The sequence below is a fragment of the Struthio camelus genome, chromosome 21 (genome assembly GCF_040807025.1).
Source record: "Struthio camelus isolate bStrCam1 chromosome 21, bStrCam1.hap1, whole genome shotgun sequence".
Classification (NCBI taxonomy): Eukaryota; Metazoa; Chordata; class Aves; order Struthioniformes; family Struthionidae; genus Struthio; species Struthio camelus.
Genome location: NC_090962.1, coordinates 12,913,407 through 12,932,458, shown reverse-complemented (window position 1 = coordinate 12,932,458; position 19,052 = coordinate 12,913,407). Strand labels below are relative to the sequence as shown.

General features: G+C 44.2%; 1 protein-coding gene and 1 long non-coding RNA gene across 3 annotated transcripts in view; one reads left to right on the top strand and one right to left on the bottom strand.

Moving 5' to 3' along the window:
- CAPZB (capping actin protein of muscle Z-line subunit beta) overlaps positions 1-8,819 on the bottom strand; it is a 61,853-nt gene extending 53,034 nt beyond the window's left edge. Inside the window, exon 1 of one of the 2 annotated variants that reach the window (XM_068916129.1) lies at positions 8,392-8,819. In XM_068916129.1, coding sequence (XP_068772230.1) covers positions 8,392-8,394 — 3 coding nt within the window. In that variant the 5' untranslated portion in view covers positions 8,395-8,819. The remainder of the gene's footprint in view (positions 1-8,391) is intronic. The other variant, XM_068916128.1, reaches the window with a different exon arrangement.
- A 43-nt stretch (positions 8,820-8,862) lies between these two features.
- LOC138061835 (uncharacterized) lies at positions 8,863-18,586 on the top strand. Its single transcript, XR_011135807.1, has 3 exons — positions 8,863-9,243; positions 14,359-14,455; positions 17,876-18,586. It is a non-coding gene; the product is annotated as an uncharacterized lncRNA (long non-coding RNA).
- Positions 18,587-19,052: the final 466 nt, after the last annotated feature.

Sequence of the window (19,052 nt, the reverse complement as noted above, 5' to 3'; positions counted from 1 at the left end):
TTTTGTTTGCTAGGTATTTTTACAGACAGGAAATCTCAGTGCATCAGGTAGATTAAGATACCTCCAGGCAAAGCCTTGTGACTCAAGTCAGCACTATACTTTAGCCATTTGCTGCATCTTCATAAATACTGTAGCTCATATTAAGCTACTACACATGGAAGTCTATAGCTTTCTGAAAACAGTCAAGCTACCTCCTAAGCATCCTTCTTCCCCCATCCACTTATTCACACTACTCATACCAAAGAGCAGAGCAATGCCGCAGGGCTACTAAGGTTTTTGCAGCTCATGCAACAGGAAATCGTTCAGAATTGTCAGCCCTTTTGTCAAAACTCTCACTACCTTTGTCTAACCATTTTGAACAGCTCTTTAAGCTTTAACCCTGCAGATGGACCCCAAATTAATGCTTAATACTCTACCATCCCCATCCTCCCAGGTCATTACCTCATTTTGTTCCTTCAATATACCTTCTACTTTCCACTAACTGAGTGAGATTAGTCTTTGAAATAAACCAATACAGTAGGTTTTCTGCTCTGGGTTGGTGACCCTTTCTCATTGTCACTTTGGCTTCTTGCCTTCCATTCAAGTAGCATTATTGATGGAGTCCCCACATCAGCCTTTATAGCAGGACTACTTCATTTTTACTGGCGTCTAATGACTAACCTTCAGCCTCATCAGTAGAGAGCAATACTTGAGCTCAGCTCTACCAGGAAAGCCAGGTTCTGGTGCCCATTCTTTGGGACTGAGAGTCGTGGTAGCATGTTCAGAGGAAAGAGCTGGATCAGCAGAAGAAATTAAGAGATCTCTGCAGGAACGCATTAGAGACCAGCACCTGCCGCTTGGGGAGTCCTGCCTGATAATGTGTGCTGTCATCACAAACCTCCTAAACGTGAGATACTATTGTGAACTACGGTCCCTTTCCAGAATATAGCCCTGTGGGACCAAACGTTGCTGTCTCTCAAAAAAAAAAACAACTTGTTTTAGCTACTCCAGTGAACGCTAGCGACTGAGCACTCTGAGCTCTGGCACTTTTACTTAGAAAAAACATCATCAAGATACCCTGCAAATGCTTAGCTACTTCAGACACACGTGCACATGATCTCACAGAAACTCCTTCAATATTTTTAACTCTCAAAACACTAAGAACTACAAATACTACAGCTCTTGAGATTAAGTTTTGTCACTTGTCATCCTGAGTATTGGTGAATGCATTATTTGTGCTGGCTTTCTTTTAATCCTGTTAATGCTGGATATTCAAAGGCCGGTTTACTCTGTCTATGGCTTATTTCATGTTTGAATAAACTTGGTCAGGAGCGCATCAGAAGAGCATCGCCCAATTCAATTGCACTCATATTCTCTTGCTTTTGCAGGGATAGCCTATAAGCATCTTTAAATAAAAGGAACTCTGGAACTTGGTAAATTCCTTCCCCGCATGACAGATCCAGGTTCTTCTAGGCTGCAGTCAACTGCAACCTAGATTTTTTTTTTCCCTTCCCATATGAGAAGTTACTTACACCATAGGCATTCTAGAAAATGCAGATTGAGATCTGCAGAAAACACTCACCAGAAATTGCATCAGCTTCCATGTTTCCAAGAGCCGTTGTTATTTAAATCCTTGTTACTATATTCCTCTACTCTCAATTTTTACATTAATACAGCAGTGGGGAGGCATACGGTCCATCACCAAGACAACTACAAATGTAGATACGCTTACTGAAAAAGCATAGCTAACATTTAGCCTCGCGAATTCAAGATAATGATTTATGCCTCCCCAGTTCTAGTGCCCAACTCGGTCATGGCAGGTAAGCAGCCACCACGCTTAGAGCTGCCCAATTTAGTATACAAACTCAGCACTTTCCAGTGTCTACTAGCTACGGTTGTAAATTCATGGGATAACTCTGGCAAGTAATCAGATCCCCAGTAAGGCAGAGAGGGAGAGGTTATCTAATTAGTTCTCATCCCTGACTGTTCTCCGATTGCCTGAAAGGTCAAAAAATTAAGTTAACATATCTTTCATTTCTGTCTAGCAAGACGTACCTTGCTGACTTTATTGTAAAATTTGCAAGACAGTTCAGAGTTTCAACAGAGTCATTGCTAAGGATTCCAAGTTTTAAGCTAGCAGGCTAATAGCATGCATAAAATTAGGCCATAAGAATATCACCTCTCCACCTAGAAGAATGTTCGTGGTGTCTGGGATTCCTTCCCCACCATAATTCCTAGGCCTTGCCATTCTTCCTAGTATTTCAGCCCCTTCATGCCTTCCTTGCCCTTTCTGAACATGCCCGGCTCGGCCTAAAGTCATAACTATAGACAGACAATATGTGATCTAGCAACGCCTATAACTTCTGCTAACCTTTTCGTAAGTTTAACTAGTAGACCGCTTATATTGGAGCGGCGCTTCACATAACCTGCATGTGTCAACTGCAATCCATGTCAGATTTCTCCTACTGCGTCCTTCAGCTTAAGATGAAGCTTGTACTCACTGTTTGGCCAATTTTCCCCTTACCGAGGGCCATTTTTCCTTCAGCATTCCTAGTTCTGAAAATACTTCCAACTGTACCAATGGTTATGTGAAGCCTGTATTTGACCATCTAGTGGAGCTCCACCAGTGCTGAGCCAAGATCACATCTGTCTTACATCCAAAATTCTGTGATGACTCCTAGATTTTTTACAGTAACCCGACTCAGTGGATAAATACAGCTATTCTCTCAACATTAACTGCTGCAATCAGCATTACACAGCTGATATTTTACCTCATTCCTCCATTTCATGGCACGCTCATCCTTCAAATTAACTTACAGTAAGATCTGCGCTCTTTTTTCTAGAGCCTGTCTCAGATTGCAAGCACAGGCTATCAGACAACTGCCAATCACCCTTGCTAGCAGTAAGCTTTTTTTAAATCCTGATATTTACTGCAGCAAAAATAAATGGGGAAGGCAGGTAACAGGACATCACTTTCAAACTCAGCACTCGGCACTTAACTCCACTGTTAAGTTGAAAAGTCTCAGCTAAAGAAATACAAAAAAAAAATTCCTTGACAGAATAAAGAGTATACTATTTATGCTGGCTTGGGTTGGTGGCTTAAGGTAGCCACCAAGCTTATGGGTCTTGAACGCAGTCTCAACCTTTCTTCCTTCCACACAAAATCCTTTTCCTTAAGTGCCATTTTCATTCTTATCTAGCTGACGCAGCTGAAAGCAGAACCCTGGCTCTAGCAATTTTACTAGGCTGGTAAGTCTCACCCTCGTTGTAAAGCGGAAGAGTTAAATTCCTAGTCACTCTAACAGGAGATAACTCAGCTCCGCTTTCTGTAACAAAGAGACATGGAGGACACTCTTTGTACTCAGGAAAAGAGCACCAGCAAAGACACGTCCTGCAACACGGTTGCGAACGCTTGGAAGAAAGTCTCATGGGTTTAAATTGAGAGGCAGGCCTCCTAAACCAACCCTGCACTGAAAGACAACCCAGGCTATGCTGGTGAAATATAGACTGCTAAGACTTAATTACCTTAGAGCAGTAATAAAGTAGATAATTTATGAGAAGGACAGAATACATTCTGCAATTCTTTGGTCAGTCCAGCTTGGAAAAGGCTACACAAAGAGCACAAGCCCAAAGCAAGCGGCACGTTCCCCTTCCAAATCCTAAAAGGACAAAGAGGCTGGGCAAAAGAACAGCCCCAGGTTTGAAAGTTTATCTTACCGGTTGATGCCAAGTCGCAGGACACTATGCTAGGAAGTCTGGCACGTGTTATCATCTAGCACAACTGAATTAATTCTAAACATGAAGCAAAAGCACGTTTCGGGCAATCATAAGGAAAAAAATAGATCCCTTCTCCAATTCCACACTCACAACACTTCTAGATACTGTTGTATTTAAAAAGCCAGGAAAAGGAGTGGATTGCCACTGCATTTGGTATTATTCAGACAAGACAGCACCCAGGCTGGAAAATATAACATTTTAATTAGGAAACAAGTAGAGCAACTTCCTTGAGTCCATTGCATTTTCCCCAGCTCAGCTAACAGGGAACTATCTTCAAAACTCGCTCAACCAGCATCTACACTAGTGTCGCACAAAGGAAACTTCAAAGACAAACGCTTCATCTACCACACGTATAGGGCTCAGACTTCCCAAGACAGCCGGTTTGGAAGTATTTGTTCCCAATGCTGCTTCAGGACATAAGACCACATTAGTGAATTTTGGCCACCAAAGCAGGCCAAGATGATGGGAACCCAATATTATTCAGTTCAACTAACCCACAATAACTTAACATTCTCCAAAGGCATTGGACATTTAAGTGCACTTCTCAGTCAGGCATCTATTCATTGTATTTGTTCAATTCTCACATTACTATGAACACGAACAACTCACGCGCTGGACTGTTAAGTACTTAAGAAGGCATTGTACCAAAGACTTCAAAAAAGATCAGTTTATCTTAAAGTGGTCACAATCTTCCACTGCATTGGACTGAACTCTTGACTTATGTTCAAGTCTGTGAAGCTTTTTTAAATAGCATGTATTATCAGCAAACAAACCTTGGGCAACAACCTAACTATAGAGACTATGAAGCATGGGGACAGGCTTAGGTTGTTCAGCTGCATCAATTGCTTCTTCAAATCACATAGGTGTCATCCATAAAGGAGATTCATATTTCCAGCCCCATGTTTTAAAGTGAGATTTATTTTCCCTTCTTTCCTGGAAATGGTAAAGCATTATAAAAATTGAAGCACACACATGCTTTGGACTTTGTGCATTAAAGGGAGAGAGATCAAGGTTTGGTTGGGGTTTTTCAAAACTCTTCAGGACTCCTTGCACAAATCAATGGGAAGAGAGGGCAATTATAGTGCAGCATTTGAAGAAGAACACGATGATTAAGGAAACAACAACATTTAGAGCAACTCCCATATATTTCAGTTGTGCCTTTTACTTGAAAAAGGTTCTTAAACATCACATTGTATAAAAGAGGCACGGAAAATGGGGCTTAGCGCAGAGGTCTACACTTCACCTTACACAGTCCGTACAGGCACCTAGCAGATTGTCGTGACCCTCTAGCAAAACCACTAGTGCTTGGGCTGATGCTGAAACATACTCAACTTTATTTCAACTTGAAGCAGCACTACTGCAATGTTTAATCAACTCAAGGGGAGGAAAAAAAACCCCACCAACTTTCTACAAGTTTATTTAGCATAGCGAGGAGCCATGTGGACTTGACCAAATACACTTCCACAGGACAGGCAGAAGAACAACCTCCAGCACCTGCGTTCTCCATTAAAGCATTAAAGTCTTCAGAAGTATCCATCTACCCAGCCAAACCCAAACCGGACTAGTACCCAGCAGCGGAAGCCTCCACAATAGACCTAGATCCTACAAGGGCAGCGTTGTAGGCTCGTGCACAACATATCCCTCACACAAGAAAGCCAACCGACAGAAAACACAGCTGACAACTGTAGAAGTAGAAATTGAATAGTGCAGCAATGTTTCTTTCCCTAAAAGGGTCACTGCCCTATGAAAGTACAGTAACGAGTACTAAAAATAGACTAATTCTAGAGTTGAACGTACTTTCATTTTGTTTTACTCCCAGATGTCAACTAGTAAGATATCAGCATATGTATTTACCAAATGAGGAAATCCTGTTTGAACAACTTGAGCTTGAGAACGTTTTTCCTTCGCTAATAAACCACAAGATTAAGCATCACTGCAATGCCAGTATTCCCTATCCCAATGATATCCTTCAACTTGATTACTTTGGGAATTTGCCTTTTAAGATAACATTTAGCTAAGCTCACATGCTTGGCTTGGCTAACAAAACATGGACTCTACAAAACAGCTTAAGTCAGTATTTCTCCAAAAGCACAAGGTGCAAAGGACTTTCTGTGGGCGCTGAAAACCTACCCCGAGCTCTTATGCTATATGCTACGGTTTCAAAAGTGACATGATTAGCTTAGCAGGAGAGAGAGGCGCTCAGTGTTCAGGCATCTGGAAAAGTACTACCTTTGGCTGTTCAGTTTTACAAGTCATTTAATACTGTTTTACTAGCAGTTGTACAAACCCAAGTTATTTATCAAGCAGCAATGCATTTGCCCAAGACAAACAGCCCCTACCTTGAAAATATTAATTACTCTGAACAGCACACCAAGATTAAGTACCTGAGTGGCAGCGTCACATCATGCATCGCTGGCTGTGCTTCAATGCCTTTTAGCTGCCTCGCAAATTCTAAGCGGATGATGTGCAGCCAGCGCTACACTAGACAATTCAAACTTCCGGTTGATTGAATTATAAATTTTACTGAGATTGCCTGCTTTTTACTATGGAGGTGGATAGCACAAGAAATACATAAGCACAATCATTTCCAGGCCATGTAAACTGCCCTGACTTTTTTTTCCCCTCTCCCCTCATTTACATGGACAGTGACTGGGTTTTATCCATTGGTAACCCACAATTCCAGAAACCTCAGCGGCTCCACCTTCTGAAGTCGTGTCCACCAGCTAGCTTATTTTTAGCACAAAAGACCAACATCTATCTAGACAGATTTCAGGCTTCACGCATTGCCCTGCCCCATTCCACCTAGCAGCTGACTGAAATTCTGACGCACTTCTGAAATTACATTTAAACTCAGCAAGAACAATTCAGATTTAAGATGCTTTTGAGTGACTGTGCAAAAGAGAAGTGGCTCCCGTCCATCTGTTCCATGCAGATATCGGAAATCCCACGGTACCAAGAAGGTGTTTGACCAAATATCCTGGGCCATAACAACTCCCAGCTGCTATGAAACATGCTATTGCCTTCAATGCCAGGGACGTTTCAGAATGTCAGTGCTGCATTTCAGGACTGCGCTTTCATACCCTTTAAAAATAAAGATACTGGAAGTATTCTACGTACTACATGGTATAATTGCATTATCTGCATAATGTGAGTTAATTGTATGGAGTCTATAAAGTTTTAGAAGATTTTCAGTTACACATTACGAACATTAGCTTTGAAACCTCAGTCTGCGCTTCCACTAACAACATACACTAAATTTGGATCATTTGTCCTTTTCGAATGTGATCAGTGATTCGTCTTATATGCTTCTACTAGAGACAAATAAACCACATTTAAATTACTACATCTTTTAAGTGAGTCTTCAAATCTGCAAAGAGCAACTGTGATATATGAACAATGAAGTGGCTGCAGCGCGTTCATACTCAAGGGCCACTCAACAACTGAGACAAGCACATACTGCTGAAAGTCCTGATCAAATCTCTCCCACACCCAGCATTCTCCATTATTAAGCATGAAAAATCAGGTGACAGCATACGAGCTTACAGTTCTCATAAAATTTCTAAAGGGTTTGTACTCCGCCTCCCCAAAGAACTGATACAGTTACACTTAAACCCAAACTAGATTCTTCTTATCCAAACTGTAGCATTCTTCTTCTTCTCACAGAATGCCTTCATATCCCCTCAAGAGGACAACTTGTTTGCCATCACTTTCACTCTATGCGAGGCCTACTAGCTTTCCCTGAATTTTCTTCCCTCCATGAGGGCTTCTACCAGAGCCAAAGTTTGGACGGTTTGTCAGAGTCCTGATTTCAAAGTCTACAGTCACGTCTTGCGTATCTAGAAGATTGTAGTCAAGAATCTTCTTTTACGTACAACTGAAACAACGTGTTCAGCACCATCACCCTCCGCACTCGGAGGTCAGGTCAGGTCCAGCATCTCCCGTGTTCAAACGAAAACAGAATAGCAGAGCCTTGATCTCGGGCGCACTTCACCATTCACGAGAGACTGAAAATTTTACCCTGTATAATGCGGGTGGCAGGATCATCACCATCGCCAACTTGGAAGATAAATAAGTCATGGCCTCTGAAATTCTCAAGGCCAAAGATCAGCAGGAAAGGAGCATACTCGCCTACTTAACCAGTCTCCACGTTGCTACGCAGCCGGGCAGTGGGGTTTTCTTCCCCTTTTATCTGACGACAGGTGAACACTCCTAAGCCGCCAGGTTCAACAACTCAAACCGCAAGTTCTCGAGCGGGATTAAGGACACACGCCGGTAACTCCGAGCAAACCTGCGCGCCCGCGGGCTGGGCCGGCCGAGCACCAGGGCCCGGCCCGGCTCCGCTTCGCCCCAGCCGACCCGCTCAGCTGCCGAGGCCGGCTACGGCCCTCTTCGACCGGGCCCGACGGCAAGGCAGCGGGTCCCGGCAGGGGCCTCACGGCGCTGAGGGAACCGGCGGTTCCCCCCCCCTCCCCCTCCGCGCGCGCCTAACGGCCGCCGCGCGCGCCTAACGGCCGCCGCTCGCCCCCGCGCCACCGGCCTTCCCCGGAGCGGGCCGCCGCCGCCGCCGCCCCGGGGCTCCAGCCCCCCCCCCGCAACGCCGGGGAAGGGGCCCCGCGGCGGCCGCCTCGCCCTTACCATGGCGGCTCGGCGGGGCTGCGCTGGGCTGTGGCAACGGCGGCGGCGGCGCCTCCCGGTCGCTTCCGCTCTCCCTCCGAGGCAGGCCGCGGCCCGTCACTTCCGCCGTGGACTTAGGCGTGAACATCCGGGTCAGCGCCGCCCCGCCCCGCCCCGCCGCGCCCCGCCGCCAATCAGCGCGCGGCTCGCCGGCCATCGCCAAGTATGGAGCGCGGCGGGCCAGCGGGGCGGGGGAGGGAGGGAACCATTCCTCCGCGGGGGGGAGGGGGGAAGGAAGGAGGGAACAAGCTGAGCGGGGAGGAGCGAGGCCGAGGCGGGAGACGGCGGGCGCAGGGACCGAGGGGAGGCGGGGGTGGGGGGGGGGGAAGCAGCGCGGCGGGCCGGAGGAGGGAGGGGGGCGGCGGGAGCTACCAACTCAGGTATAGGGGGGGAGCACGGCCGGGCGGCCAATCGGAGGCGGGGGGCGGGCTCGGGGGCGGGGCCTGCGGCGGGCGCGCCAACAGCCCGCGGGCGCGCTCAGGGCAGGGCCCCCCGCCAAGCACCGCGTCCGCCTCTGCACCCCCCCCCCCTTTCCCTCCTTTTCCCCTTTTTTCCCCTTTTTTTCCCTTTTTCTCCCTTCTTCTCCTTCCCCTTTTTCCCTTTATTCCTTTTTCATTTTTTCCTTCTGCTTTATTGCCTTTTTTCCCTTCCTTTTTTCAGATTTTTAGATTAGATTTTTTTGTTTTTTAAGATTTTAATTTGAGATTAGACGAAAAAAGGCAGCACGAGGCCCACATTTAGCATGGAAAACGCCAGCCTGAGCAGGTACACTTCCTCCAATCGCCAAGCAGCTGACAAGCAGCCCTTGCAGAGGTAACCCTGATAAGCGTCATTGCTTGTGTGGCCTAAAATAGAGTCATCTCTTAACTGTTGAGCTCTGTAGCGTGAGTTGCGAGGAGAAAAAAAAAATCAGCCTCTGGCTACTTAAGGACAAGGTTAATTAATTGCAATGGCAAGCGTTCAGCCTCCTCTGGAAGCTTACCCTTTGATTCAGCAAAGCATGTAGGTACGTGCTTCGAGTTAAGCAGAGACATATTTTGATGACTTCAAGGCTTAAGCAGCTGAGATGCAGATCGCCAAATGAGAGATAAAAATCAGCAAATCGGGGTGTATATACAAATAAAACATGTTTTGCTTCTCTCAGACTGTCCCAAAAGGACAACATTGGGTTTTTTTCCCTCCTAATCTACTAATTCACTTTTCAACCACCTTGGGTAAAACTCATCCTGATTGCAGACTCTGTACGTGTCCTTCTAAATTATTTTGGACACGTGAAGTTAACAAATGCAACTTAACTAGTTACCCCAGGAGAAGAGCTGATATATTACGTGGCAACGGTTTCCTCTAGGGGTTTTTTTTTTTTTTGAACAATTATTTGGCCCGGGTTGCAGCAGAGCTGGAGCGCCAGCATCCTGAGAACCCTCCACTGGTGCCTTCTGGCTGCTGCGTTGCAGACTTGGCCCTTGCGAGCCAAAGCCCCTTTTGTTGTTCCATTTACTTTTGCTGTGGAAACTGGAACTGCTGACAAGGGGACTCGCGCGCCGCTTCCTGCGCTGATGTAATCCTCCTGGAGCGGGTGTGAAACTCTGACAGCGTGTGCAATTCCTGCATTGAAATTTTAATAGAAATTATGTAGTCTTAAGGGGACCCCTTCATTTTTCCCTTGGATGTAATATTTAGTGGTACATCCTTCTGGCAGGGGATGACCCAAGGCCAAGTCCTGATTTTGCACTAACATATCACAGTTGTTCATGGCTCAGCTCTTAAATGTTTTAACTATTAGATCCCAGACCAGACCTTCCAAGAAGTAAAAACTCTAACAATGCTCGTTTTACTTGACGCATACTCAGGGCAAAACAGCTTTGTTGTTTTTGTTGTGGTGAAAGCGTCCGGCTAAATTTCCGGAGAAGTTAACTGTTGAGGTATGCGTACTCAGTTATGAAAGCTAGCATGAGCTATCATCTAGTTTAAGGGCATAACCGTTACGTAGGTAAATTGACACGACCCACATGCACACATAATGGCTGTCACTGTTCATGCAAACTATATGTCTTAAGTTTTGATTTTATAGTTTGATTACTCTCTGACAATGTGCTGCCACTGATTTAAGTTCACCTTTGCCCACTGCTGCTTTTCTCCCGCGCCTCTGGTTCTGCTCTTCTCAGTGCAGAAACAAAATGAATCTAGCAAGTAGAGGATAGCAATTAGTAAAAATAATCTCTCGAGAAAAGCAGGAGCTGCATTACTTCACAGAAAAACAAAGGGACATAAATTCATCGGTAAGCCACTATCAAATACACCATGAAATGGGAAACAGTCTTCCCCTGCCTAGCAGATAGGCCGCATAACCTCAGAAGGCATTTCCTGCTCTTGATTCTTTGAATCTGCTTCTTCACCAACACCAGTTGGCCTAGCCTCTTTGAGGCCAATTAAAACATGCAGTAATCTGAAGTGGCTTCTCTTATGCAGTCCCCAGATCCTTCAGTCCGTATGTTCCCTCAGAGGTGCCTATGAGTAGTAATTAAGAAAAGCAAGCCTGCTCTGTGCACATAACAAATTAGTCATTTGTTATACAGGGGTCCACACATCTTACGTGCAGGGGCAGGGCCTTGGGAGGATAGCATTAATATAAACTTGAAAATGAGTGTTCTAAACCTCATGATTTTTGCCACAAAACTCACATAAGGCATGCAATGATCACTGTGCTTTTAGTTTAGCAGCTCTTATGCTTAGAAACAACAATTGTTTCTAGCTTCTTGCTGAAGAAAGAGAGCAAGAATCATGCAGCCTGGTGTAGTTTAAACAATTTGAGATCCAAATGAACGTTGAGGCCAAGAGGATGTTTTTCTTAGCGGAAGAAATACAAGCACTCTGGATTTCGTTTTTCTGCTAATAGGTATAAAGAAGAATAAACAGCTGCTTTTTGTTTTCCCAAAAATATTTGCATTAAGAAGATCTGCAGATTCCTTTTGAAATTAATGGAACATCTTTTCAAATGAGGACCAGCTGCTTGCTTTGCTTGTTTATAGCAGGACATGCTTAAGGGAATTTTTTTTTATTTGTTTGTTTACTAAGATGTAGGACCAGACCCTTCCTTGTAGGCTGCAATTTGCAGCGCGGACTGCGTCTGAGTAGGCAGAGGGTTCTGCAGCTGTAACTACGGTTGTAGCCATCCTACCTTCTGTTGTGATTCTTGGAGGGGCTGACAGCTAAATAAAGCCAGTGCAGGTCTATATGTGGGAGACATGCAAGAAACCTGTGAATGTCGCGAGACGGTGTTATTAACTGCATTGTTAGCTATGTTCCTCTCCAGAGGTGGTGGTAGTTCAGGGCTAAGTAGGATGACCCTTGTATATGATGCTGTATTCTTTTTTTTCTTTAATCTACTCCAGACTCTAAGGAAAATAATCCCTTTAGCAGGAACGGCAACATAATTGGCACATTGATTTTAAGAAGCACAGGTGAAAGGCACTAGATTGGCATAAGGACAGCAGCAGTACTATTTATTTTGCTCAGGGCAGGCTTTTTCTTCACATAAGTAAATTCAGTTGGGATAACTTGAGGGTTAGGGCTGCTTTGCTAGGTTTTGTGTGTATGTTTGTTTGCTTTAACAACAGAAACTGAAATAAGTTTTATCCAGCCCTATTTTAACAGCCAGACAACTGTGAAAGCCACAAGACAGGTGGAAGAAGCAGAGTTACTGAAAAACCTCTGCTCGAGGAAAAGTCTGATTCTGATTTGATGCTGTGACAAAGTGAGTGAAATCTGAAGGCAAAAAAAAGGGAAGAAAATGCAGAGATGGACTTTAGCCATAAGATTTTCAATAAAACCGCAAAAGATGCATTACAAAGGCAGCTGAAGAGGCCATCTGTGGAGCAACCATAAGGCAGGATAGGAAATGAGAGAAGACTGATAAATATTGTTAGCAACAGGAGCTTCAAGCCTGGAGAGTGGCTCAAGAAGGGGCCCAGCCTCTGCATAGCCCTACGCTTGGAATAGCTGTTATGGCGAACAAGCACACATTGCCTTTCAATGAGAGCAGTAACAACTTCCATCCATTTTGCAGCGCTGTAAAAACTCTGCACAGGTTTCAAGGCAAAAGAAGATCCCAACACTGAAATTGCTGGAGTGGGTCACAAAGCTAAGTTACCTCGCAAGCCTACAGCTGAGCAGCAGGTTCAGAGCCCAGAGAGCGGAGTTCTCCTATATGCAGCTGTATTTCATACAGCATTTTGAAAACTAGGGATGAGAATTATTTCTGAGAGTTCAGCTGCTTGTTCTTCATATTTTCTGGAGTTAAGAGGACTCGCTACAATACAGCGGCATATAGATTAGTCCTTACTGGGGCACATTGCTAGGAAACCGGAAAACACACAGGAAAACAAAAACATCCTCTGATCCGTGCCTCAGGGTGCTCTGCGGGAGGCTCATAAAGGTGTTGGTGTTCCCAGCCTCTAGAGAGCCGAACAGGGGTAGGGGACCTGCACCACCGCTTCCAGAGCGATTTCAAGAGCTCAGCTCCATTGGATCTAGTCAGCTTACAGGCATTTCCCCACATATCATGACACGGGATCATCCACCTAAAGAGAAAAGAGCGTGCTGGAAGGGCTTAGTGTCAGGCATTATACATCTGTGAAATGAGGGTCTGTAAACAAAGGAAGCAAACAATGATGTCAGTTGACGGCTTAACAGCCCTACAGCATCAGATTCATGTGCAATTAATAACAGAGCTTTTGATCTTGCAGTCAGCAACTATAAAATACATATGCTTTCCCTGTATATTTGATTATATTCAAGGAAGCAAAAGGATAAATACTTTTTATTAGCATTACCGAGTACTTTTCACATTAAGCCAGAACTTCATAAAGCATTTGCAGTCTGACACGATATGCTTTTTATTTCATCCCCCTGCATGTGTTGCATGCAGGGTGAAATGCTATTTATTTTGTTTATTCCAGTGTTCAGCCAGGACCAAAAATACTTACGAGAACATAGGTGCTTAGAAATTAGCTCCTAGAGAAAACTTGTCAGGCTTTCCTGAATATTAATTTTTCTATTTAATGAAAAGGACAGCTAGGGATTTTCTTAGGTCAGACTGCCCATTCTCTTCCAGGTTAAGCTTGTGGCACTTGAAAAGATGCATAAACTTTTATTAGGAGTTCTCATAAATTGAGTTTACTGCTGCAAGAGTCTCCACTTCCAGCAATGGTAAAGTTTGGTTCCCTGGTTTTTATTACTCAGAGTCAGTAAACCAGCGGCATCATTTGATTTGAGGCTGAAAACTGAGCGTTTCTTGGAAACTAATAGAGGAAAAAGGTACCTACAACACTGCCCGGTGGTTTGGAATTCCCTATTCAAACCACAGATATTTCTCACTATGGAGATCTTTATACACACTGACAAAATAGCGCACAAACAATAAAAGGAGCTTCCCTCCTATTCCAAGGCAGCTTTGCTAAGGGTACTCTTGGAATCTAAAGGTTTTAAGCGTTTTCCCAATCCCTACAGTAACCGATGAGTGAATCAAAATGCCACATTTAATAAAACAACAACATAGTTTCCTTTTAGTGTGTTAGAGGCATTTTCCCTCCCATGCAAAGAATGCTAAAAACAGACTCCGGAACAATACTTTTCACTTCATCAACACCCAAGCACATGTGTCCGTCTTAAGAATGTATTTGATTAATGGAAAGGACAGTAAACCTAGCAGCCCGAGATGTCCACATACTGGCCAAAAATAAAACTTAATCTATCACCCGTGCAGCTTTTTTACAGTAACAACAGGAAAGTTAAAGGTTACACATCACTCGCACATACATACAGCTAGAGGCACTGGGCTTATCTGGGGTTGACCTTTTCCTTTGTTTTTATAATGTACTTTGCCTAAATAGATGAGATAATACCATGTTTCATACTCCTCTTTTACAGATGGAGAAACTGAGACTTAATCACTCAGCTGAAACTGATGTGCACAGAGATGGGCTTAAGCAGGGTCATGTTAGCAAGCCGCATCTCCTGCAATCTGGTCAGTACCTTGGACATAAGAAAATTCTTTTTTCGTGCATTAAGTAACATCCTCATGCACTAGTAAACAGTTGCTTTGTTTCTGCCCAGAAGTACCAGCCCACATTTTGAGAACACTGTTCGTGTCTAGACATGCCTTGCAGTTGTTTGCAGCCACACTCTGTTTTCACATGTCCCATAGGTTATTCTACAATTGTGTTTCGCAAGACATGTCATACAAAACGGGCAAACGTGACCCAGAGATACCTGAAGCCCTCCTTCAGTAAAACCAGCAATGCCGCTTTAGAAGTGTGCTACGAGGCATTTTTTAAAATATCAGTCCAGAAGAGTGGAATGAAGGATTGCTGGGACCACTTGTTTTCCAGCATGTTCCTCTTAGTTGCGTATCCTAGGATGCTGTTTACTTCTGTGCTTGAGACCGCTTGTCTAACTTTCTCTTCTTTAAGCACAGAAAGCTTGACAGACAGGAGCTTTCACAAATATCTTTAGCTTGAGCAAAGGGAGTATTGAGAACATTTGTCAAACTTGGTCATTAACTGTAGTAATGATGTCTGCAGCCTGTCATTAAAAAAGAATCAAGGAGAAGCTGATTGCACCAGAAAGAAACAAAACTTTCCATTCCCTTACTTTTTCCTTGACACGTTGCACTTCATTTGAAGCTTACTAATATACCAGCCAAAAGAATTGTAAGGGCTGGATTCCTTCTTAATACAATAGTCATGGTTCACTAGTTAGAATCTGTATAGAATTAGTCAGTGACATGGACTAATGGAAAAATCTACTTAAAGAGCTGACAAGTAGCACTCGCTTGCAGACTTATTCATTAGAAAGCCTCTATCAATACGGTGCACTAGTTCTTTTCCTTTTTCTACTAGGAAACTAAAAAAACGGATCGCAAAATAGCACAGATCAATTGAAGACAAGAAGTGTCATAGCAGCCCTTTGTCTGTACTAGAGACAGCCAAAATTACTTAGCAAAAGCTCAGGTCAGTCTTTCCATGCAAGCGCTTTCCTCAGAGATTTTGGGGGCAAACTTCATGTTCATGGCAAAAGCAGCTTAAAAGAGAATTAGCGCAACGAGCTGTGACACATCTTGTTCCATTTTTCAGAGATCGCTTCCATCAGCTGTACCTGACAACTGTAACTAGCAGTACCACACTATTGAATATCACATTACATCAGCTTTGCAAAATTGTCATGAAAATGCATTAGCACAGACACAAAATGGACTTGCTTATTAACGTGAATGTGATCATTCTGAGCAGACTGAATGGTATTTTACAACGTATCACAAGCTTACTTTCCTAACGCAGCTCACTAAGCCTTTAGACTATTGTTCATCCCCACAGTATCTGACTGCCTTCCACATAAAAATCAATAAGAAAGCAAAGTAGACTTAATGGAGTCTCTGGCACTTTTCCCATTTTAGGGCAAAGTCCTGCTGAGGAGGGGTTTCTTTTTCTTCTGACTTAGGATTTAGACTTTTTTGTTGTTGTTGCTTGGGGAGCAGAAGGCTTGTAAAGAAAAAAATAAACGTGGGTAACTGCCCACTAATGCTGGTTATGTGTGTGGAAAGAAAAAAAAATTAACTGGAGAAGCAAAGCAGAAGTTTCCTGCCCAGGTCTGATTCTCTCCCTAACATGAAAGAGCTGTTTTGGGAGTAGAGACCCAGCAAATTAGGGGCCCACTACTCAGGCTTTCAACTGTTTCAAGCAGATAACTCCTACACTGCTGTCTCTCCTATGCAGATTACTGATGTTTTTGGAGGGGTGGAGGGAAGCATGTGTAGGAGGAGATTCATGTTACTGAAAAATATGAGAGAAATTACGTGAGTATTCTTTGGAAAAGAGGAGGTCAAGAGCAGATTAGCATCCAGTAGGGAACATACAGGAGAGATGCTATGAGATGTGCCTAGCACCAGAGTAAGAGACTATACATTCATCCTAGGGAAGGATCAAGATTCAAAAGAAATGTGCTTGAAGTTTTGGAACAGAAACTACGTGGGGGGGAGGGGGGAAGTGGGATGAGCCTTCCTATACTGCAAAAAGTAGAAGCTAAAGTAAACGATTAAAAGAAAAGAAGCAGTCAGACATGTTAAAAAGGATCTTGAAATCCTGACGGGTGAGAAGTGGGCTAACAGCCCTCCAAATAAGTAGTTGCAGTAAGTAGCCCCCTGACGAGCTCCTCACCTGTTACAGGGGTAATCCCAAGGGCTGGAGGGTTCTGCAAAAGGAAGTATTTTGCAGAGATGGAGAGCACGTTTGAGTGCATATATGGACTGTGCCTTCTGCAAGCCCTCTGCCTGGCTCCTTCCACAAGGCGCCCGGGAAACTGCAGTTTTGCAGAACAGCAGCAGTGCCTTTCCATCTTAGTTTTCCAATTCTGCCTGCTTGCTTCTGTGATGAAGATCTGTTGAACAACTAATCAACAACGTGCTCAAGCAAATGCCTAACTTTTAGTCTGTGAGTAACCTTATTAACTTAGCATATAATTAAAGTTAGGTATGTAATTAAGCAAATTGCAGATACAGGTTCTGACCCTATAAGAATTTAACTTCCATTAGATAAAATCAGGGATTTTTAAAACTTTCTGGCTTCTTTCAACCATCAGCCTCCTCTATGTTTTCATATAATTATTACATTGACAAAAAGACAGGAACGAAATGAGAAGAGAGAACATGAGGGAAGCAGGGAGGCAAAGAACCCTGGGACAGCACGTGCTGGGCCACGAAATGCTGAAAAAGCTTTTTCAAAACAGCACGTTCTAAATGTCACCTTGGAGTGATATGATAACTATTCAATATTACATTGAAAGGGTCTCGTTGCCAAGTAACTATAGCAATGGAGGGAAAAGCCTGTCTTTGGACACGTTCCCTCCCACCTTAATTTTTCCCAGGGGGTGGGGAGGGAGAGGGAAGGGGGTGCAGAGAACGGACTCTAGATTGTTAAGGGATAACATTGTCCAGAGCCCCCCTCTAATCGCTCAGTGCCTCCAGGATTTAACAGAAGCAGGCAGAATTCTCAGAAGGAAACTGGACATTCACAACAATTACACTGAACTATTCCATGTCCTTAGAAGGGATTTAGCGCACCAGGTTCCTGACGCAAGGCTGTCAAATACATTGAGACCCATTATAGAGCAATGTGACCCTTTTTAAAGCACCTTACTCGCAGTCCAACTGCTCACCCCCTCTTCCTTCATCCCTGAAGGAACAGAGCTTTCCAGTGAGCCTAAAAGCCTGAAAATGAGTAAGCGTGAAGTGAGACTATACATCAGCCTGCACCGAGTATTTGTTTTTGCCCAGGGGAAGACTGCATTTCTGCATCATTTTTAAATGCTGATTTCTGGAACGTAATTTGGGGGGGAAAAAATTGAAGTATCTGAAGGCCTCAAGTATCTTTTCTCTCCTGATGTTTTCCAGAACTGAGAGTGCTTGGAAACAGAGGGAGGAGCTGGCACATTGGGACATACCACTGGACCTGTGGTTTCAGAAAATACTTCTTTATCTGGCCAAGGAAAAAACTGTGTGGTCCCATTGGTATTTTCATAAGTAACATGATGCATGGTTCTAGTTTTCATACTGACAATACAGTAACGCAAACTAATTTGAGTGAGTTGCAGGGAGTGCAAGAGAGGAGGAGGTTCCCTTTACAGAGGAACAACAGCCTCCTTCATGCAAAGCTTCTGAACCTGCAACTACTTGGTTGCCTTCCAGAAAAGGAAAAAAAAATGCCATTTAGATTTTTTTTTTAATTAAATAAAAGCCATCGCTAATTGTGATCATTTAGCAATTTGTGAGGGAGTTGAGCTAAACCAATTAATAGAAAAGTCTTACATTGGATCTAGAGCAAGTCATTGCTCTAGATCAAAACTAGTTATGCCATTGGGACAAAGGAAAGACCACAGACAACAATGAGTAAATTCAGAGAATTCCTGAAAACTTGAGAGCTTTCTTTGATTTCCATTTGTTGTCTTGGTCTTTAATTTACTTTTCAATAGGAGGTTCAGTTTTATAAAGCAATAGAGCTTCCTCCCTTCCAATTTGATAAAGAAAACTGTCAAAACTTTAAAAAAAAAAAAAGTTACTGCTAAAAATTGTCCTACCCAGCTTGAACAGTGGTGTTACTGTCTGAAAGATACTCTTATTTCCATAAGGCTTCTAGAGGAAGATTTGAAGGAGCCTACGTGTCCTTTGGGGTATTAAGTTCACGGCAGCAACTTTAAAGCAACTTCCGCTTACTTTTGGGTTTCCACGACACTGGAGCACGCGTCAGGGCCTGCGAAACCCGCCTGGAGTTGTTTGTACCCCCTTTCCCCCCAGCTCCTTGCCCTAGCGTGGGGCACAACCCCTCCTCCTCCTGCCCCTCACCTGCTCTTCTGGCCTCAGCAAGGCCGAGGCTGCTCGTAAGTAAAGGTAAGCGGGGCTCGGCCACAGCTGTGGCTGTGCCGTGGGATGGGCTTTTCCCAGGCCCACGGGGGACGCTAGAAAGGACGCGGGGGTGGTGCCGGGTGCTCCGTGGGGCCGGACGGGGCCGAAGCGGCGGCGGCGGCGGCCATGGCGCCGGCCCCGCCGTAACCTTGGCGACGGGCACGCCGGC